This window comes from Dysidea avara, chromosome 8 (genome assembly GCF_963678975.1).
Source record: "Dysidea avara chromosome 8, odDysAvar1.4, whole genome shotgun sequence".
In the NCBI taxonomy this organism is placed as follows: Eukaryota; Metazoa; Porifera; class Demospongiae; order Dictyoceratida; family Dysideidae; genus Dysidea; species Dysidea avara.
Window position 1 is genome coordinate 18,746,661 of NC_089279.1, and position 5,891 is coordinate 18,752,551.

The 5,891-nt window shown below is 35.0% G+C and overlaps 2 protein-coding genes across 2 annotated transcripts; both read left to right on the forward strand.

Annotated features, from left to right (window-relative positions):
• Positions 1-461: 461 nt before the first annotated feature.
• On the forward strand, positions 462-3,355 carry LOC136264835 (NFX1-type zinc finger-containing protein 1-like). Its single transcript, XM_066059596.1, has 2 exons — positions 462-3,277; positions 3,346-3,355. Exons 1-2 carry the CDS (start codon positions 462-464, stop codon positions 3,353-3,355), a joined length of 2,826 nt encoding a protein of 941 aa, XP_065915668.1.
• LOC136264187 (NFX1-type zinc finger-containing protein 1-like) lies at positions 3,325-5,679 on the forward strand. Its single transcript, XM_066058897.1, has one exon. It carries the CDS (start codon positions 3,357-3,359, stop codon positions 5,502-5,504), a length of 2,148 nt encoding a protein of 715 aa, XP_065914969.1. The 5' UTR covers positions 3,325-3,356; the 3' UTR covers positions 5,505-5,679.
• The last annotated feature ends 212 nt before the right edge of the window (positions 5,680-5,891 follow it).

Below are 5,891 nucleotides of genomic sequence, written 5' to 3' on the forward strand. Positions count from 1 at the left end.
TACATTTCAGTAGGGATCATGCAATTTATAGAAATTTAAAAAGCAATGAAACAAAATGCATCAGCTGTACTAGTGGCATTGGCTAAGGCTGAAGTAGGAATTAAATGTCAACTAGTATAGCTGCAAGTGTAGATGACCTCCCTTGTTTCATTGCATTTTACAGTATTCCTATGGCCCAAATGTAATTTTCTTACACTTGTATTTATTTATACATGCATGTTTCTATATAAGTTACACTTATGTATTTGTTTGATAGATAGAAAATACAAACATTTTATCATATACCATGGACTTTTACGAGCTGTAGACATACATAGGAGTGATTATAGGGCTCATGATATTTTGTTTTACTACAGTATAGCTGCATATATGTATATATCCATACAAAATGCATAATTAATAGAGCTAAGACACATAATATATTATGCGAAATTTTAAAACTGATACTGTCACTTTAGATCATGGATTACCGCAGCAGAGGAAACAGTAGAAACAGAAGCAGGTTTCCACATGAATACAATTACTATCAAGCTGACTATCATGATGGATACTCTAAAAAAAGAAGTCCTTACTACAGAGGAAACTCATTCATGGATTGCAGCCAAGTAAATGCTTCACACTTTAGAGAAAGAAGCCCTCACAGAAATGTACGGGGGGAAGCAAGAAGGCAAATTCATCATAGAGGGAAGACAACACAATATAGACCTGATCATGGCAGAGTTGAGGATAGAAGTACTGCTAAAACTAAAAATATTAACCCTCTTGGATATCTAGCAACAAAATCAGGCACAGAAATTGCGACCATTATTTCTGATGACCAAAAGGTATTCTTTGATAGCCTTAAAAATAATGATGTGCTAAAAAGTAGTGATAAGTTAAAGATACTCATTCAAATAATCTACAATCTCACAAATGCAAGCACTGAATCAGAGCACCCTAATATTTTACTGAGTCAAATCACATTGAAGAAGTACGAGAAGTTTTATTTACATCTTAGAGAGTTTATCAAGAAGTTACCAAGCAGGCAATCGGTTGATGAAAACGTTCTCATATTAAAGCAAGTCACACATATTTTCCAAAAGTTAATAGTCAGTATACCAAAACAGTGTGAAATGCTTCCACTTGATGATCTTCAAGAAGTTACCAAGCTGTTGCAGCAGCAGGAACAAGGCTTTAGATATGATGAATATGCAGCTTGTGCTAAAGGTCTAGTAGAGTTGTTCAAAGAATCTGAGGCTATGGAGGTTGATGGGGATCTCTATGATTACCAAACTATTCCTGTTTTACCTGAAGCACATGAAATTAACAGACAAGCAAAACCAAAATTACAGGCAAACATCATTGATGGGAGCTACAAAGATTGGGACCATTATCTACATGTTCAGTTTTCACTTTTAAGGGAGGATTATATATCACCATTACGACAAGGTATATGTGACTATAATAGAGGAATGAAGGAAAAAAGTAAGGAGAATATTTCAGTGTACAAGAGTGTCCGCATCTTAGAACCTATTTTCTTGCATTCAGGGGTGGGATTTTGCATTCAATTTGATGTTGCTGAGAGTCACTTGAGACATGTGCAATGGGAGCACTCTACCAGGCTTATTTATGGCTCTCTTCTCTGTTTGTCTTGCAGTGAATTTACTTCAGTGCTTTTTGCCACTGTAGTTGACAGAGATCCAGAATTATTAAGAGATGGCATTTTAAAAGTGCAGTTTGAGAATAGTAAAATTTTGCAAGTTTTACAAATTAATCCCCGGCATGAGTTTACAATGGTAGAATCTACTGCTTACTTTGAAGCTTATCAACATGTTTTAAATCGTTTAAAGAACATCATAAAAGACCCACCCTCTTATAATGCATACATAATAGACTGTGATCCACAACTATCTATTCCTCTTCCATTGTATTTGAGAACACAAAATGAACAAAGTATTACTTTTGATCTTACTGGGTTAGAGGGTATAAATTCTAAATCCAAATCTGATAAGCTAATGTCAGTTAATATACTTGATTTAAATGCTTGGCCACATTATAATGATATTGGTTTGGACAAATTACAACTTGCCGCAATACAGATGGCACTAACACAAGAGCTTTCACTTATTCAAGGTCCACCAGGTACAGGGAAGACTTACATTGGTATTCGAATTGTGGACATTTTGCTTAAAAATAAAGCTCTCATACAAAATGCACCAATTTTAGTTGTGTGCTACACTAATCATGCTCTAGATCAGTTTTTAGAAGGTATACTGAAGTTTACTAGAGATGGAGACAATCCAATTCGTATGGTGCGAATTGGAGGTCGATGCTCAAGTAAAGATATTGAGCCTTACACTTTGACTGAACAGTTGCAACAACACAAAAAAGCAAAGCATTATTCTTTGTTACGTAAAAATGTAAGAAATGCAATACAATTGATGGATCAACAGCATGAGTCTATCAAGAAGAACGTTCCAAACTTTAATTTACATATGCAAGTTAAAATTTTGGAACTTAGTGACTTGTCAACTGTAATTAATTATGATCATTCTAAACAGTTGCAGAAATTTTGCCCTTCTGATAACAAGAATAATGAAATAAAGTATTGGCTGTTTTCTGCTACACACAAAAGGAAACCTGAAAAAAAAGAAAGGTATGACAAAGTGCATGCCCCAAAACCTGAGGAAGCTACAATTGCTGATGTAGACACTGAGGCTAGTTTGTTAGAAAATAACCGCATGACTGGAGAACTAATTGAACTGGAACTATTAGCAGGTAAAGAGGAACAGACTGCCATGGACTGGGATAGTAGTGATAGCAAATACAACAGCCGCCACAATTACGAAAAGGCACAGATAAAGGAAGGATTAAAGCACAAACCTATGACTAAAGGAGAGGTCCATGATGTTAAAAGCATTACAAAACTGTCTTATCAGCAAAGGTGGTCACTGTATCAAAATTGGACAAGCCGGTATATGCAAAAATGCAAACAAAGGGTAGCAGACTATGTAGAGGCCTATTCACACGCTTGTGAGAAATATCATGAAGCACAAAATGAACTAAATTGTGCTGTGTTAGGTGATGCACACATAGTCGGTATGACTACTACAGGTGCAGCCAAGTATCACAACATTTTACAGAAAATAAAACCCAAGATAATCATTATTGAAGAGGCAGCAGAAGTCTTGGAATCTCACATAGTGACTGCACTAACTTCCAGTACACAACAAGTGATTATGATCGGAGACCATCAGCAACTTCGCCCCAAGCCAAGTGACTATCACTTAGCTACTAAGTATAATCTTGAAGTATCATTATTTGAAAGATTGGTGAAAAATAAATTACCATTTGTTACACTTGAAGTTCAACATAGGATGAGGCCCGAGATAGCTGAATTGATATGGCCTCATATATATGAAACTTTGAGAAATGCTCCTAAAGTATGTGATTATCCAGATGTGATGGGAGTAAAGTATAATGTTTACTTCATTAGCCACACAAATCCTGAAGATGACTGCAGTGACGATTCAATGAGTCATTCTAATAAATTTGAAGCTCAGTTTTGCATTGAACTGTGCAAGTATTTTCTGAAGTGTGGTTATCGTCGCAATCAAATCACCATCTTGACCATGTACAGTGGACAGTTGTTAAAGATGAAAAAACTGATGCCAAGGAGCATTTTTGAAGGAATCAAAGTTACATCAGTAGACAACTTTCAAGGTGAAGAAAATGACATAATTATACTTTCCCTTGTTCGTGGCAATAATAGGAAAACAGTTGGGTTTTTAAAGGAGTCTAACAGAGTTTGTGTTGCCCTTTCTAGAGCCAAAATGGGTTTGTTTGTGATTGGTAACTTCTCTCTCATTAAGGAAGCCGGTGGTAAAGTTTGGAAGGCTATAATTTGTGATATGGAGGAAAAAGAATTAGTTGGAGCAGGATTGCCTCTTTATTGCTCTACCCATAATATTACAACCATCATTACTTCAATAGATGATTTCGTTAAAGTTCCAGAGGGTGGCTGCAACAAAATATGTGGTATTGAGCTACCCTGTGGCCATTTTTGTCCACAAGTATGTCATCGAATTATGGACCATTCCACATATAAATGTAAAGAGAAGTGCCACAAAGTCCTCAGTTGCTCTCACTTATGTCAGAGTGACTGTTATGAATGTACACGTGGTTGTAGGCTATGCCCAGAAATGGTAACAAGAAAGCTTCCATGTGGTCATACTTGTGAAATGGAATGTCATGTTCAACTTGACTCATACAGGTGTCATGAGCATGTAGAAAGAGCACTTCCATGTGGCCATATCAGTACAATGGAGTGTTGCATCGAACCTTACTTGTACAAGTGCCGTGAATGTGTTGAAAGAACACTTCCATGTGGCCATATTATTGCAACAGAATGTTATGTCAAACTTAATTTGATTAAGTGTCATGAACCTTGCATCAAAATTCTTTCTTGTGGTCACAAATGTAAAGAAGAATGTCACATGGTATGTACATGTCAAGAACCTGTCACTAAAATGTTGCTGTGTGGACATTTTGCATTAAATGAATTCTGTGGTAGACCAATATCTGAGATTAAGTGTAAATTGAAATGTATAGAAATACTATCTTGTGGCCATCCATGTTCTGGTAACTGTCACTCTTGTTACATGGGAAGGTTGCACACACCATGTCACAATTCTTGTAGCTGTCTCCAACCTTGTGGTGAGTTTACCTGCATTAATATGCATAAATGTCCCATACCAAGCTATGTTAAAAAAGCAGTATTTCTTGTAAGATCCTCTGTACATGGCAAAAATTGGCGTGATTGCATTGAGAAATATGTTGACATGATTGAGGAGAAAATTATCAAACATAATAAAGTTTCTAGGTCTACTCACAAAATAGCTGCGATTTATTTTCAAGCTAAGAATTTGCCACTGGTTTTCAAACTCCTTGATTTTACACATAAAGTGTACAAAATGTTTGAATTTGCCACTGAGAATGTAAAAGTTTACACCACCACTATTAAAGACTATACCATTAATTTATGTGATTATATAGCAAATATTCAGTACCTGAGTGAACAAGCCAAAATAGATAGTAAATCTGAATTTAATCGTTTATTCATGTTAATTCAACTTTGCCAATTATGTGATATTATCTCTATCACTTGCATATTCAAAAAGGATGATTATAAATTAATTTCAGATATTGCTTATCAGCTGCTTAATGCAGGTACTAGTTCAAGCAACAAAGTCACAGATGATCGTGTATCTGATATATTTTGCAAGTTCAAAGATATTGAGAAGAAGTATAAAATTGGTGACATTACAAAACAAGAAACGTTGTTAGATATCAAGATGATTGGCCTTTGTAAATGCCGCTGGTACAATTGTTCTAATGGCCATTATTTCTCCATCAGAGCAAATGAGAGTGATATGCAGACAGTGAAGTGTTGTGAGTGTATTGATTTAGAAATAAAATACACAATAACAAGTGTGAATCAACATGCTTCTACAATGGATGACTGACTGATTTACAACTATGGCTATATTTTTATGTTATGTATGTAGTTATGCATATCGAGGTGTTACATTGTATGGGGCTGTATGCATGTACTATTTTACGGTGACTACATTTCATGTGCAAACAATAATAATTGTGTATTTATTTTATTGTTAAAAATGATAATATGTAATTGCATACTCGGAATATGAAGGTATTCAGTACATACTTAAACCATTAAAATTAATGAGGAAAGTGTATATTTTAAAGTGGTAGTAAAGGACTGATGCAATATGGTTAGTGTTAAACAGTAGAAATTAAATAGAGTATAAAAAATATCATTTCACATAATTTACAATGAAATATCATTGAAAATTGAAAAGATGGTGAAATATATTTGCATGCTTATATAT

Bases quoted from the DNA above. Each gene is read 5' to 3' on its own strand.
- LOC136264835 (XM_066059596.1), top strand. From the start codon at position 462: ATGGATTACCGCAGCAGAGGAAACAGTAGAAACAGAAGCAGGTTTCCA.
- LOC136264187 (XM_066058897.1), top strand. From the start codon at position 3,357: ATGAGGCCCGAGATAGCTGAATTGATATGGCCTCATATATATGAAACT.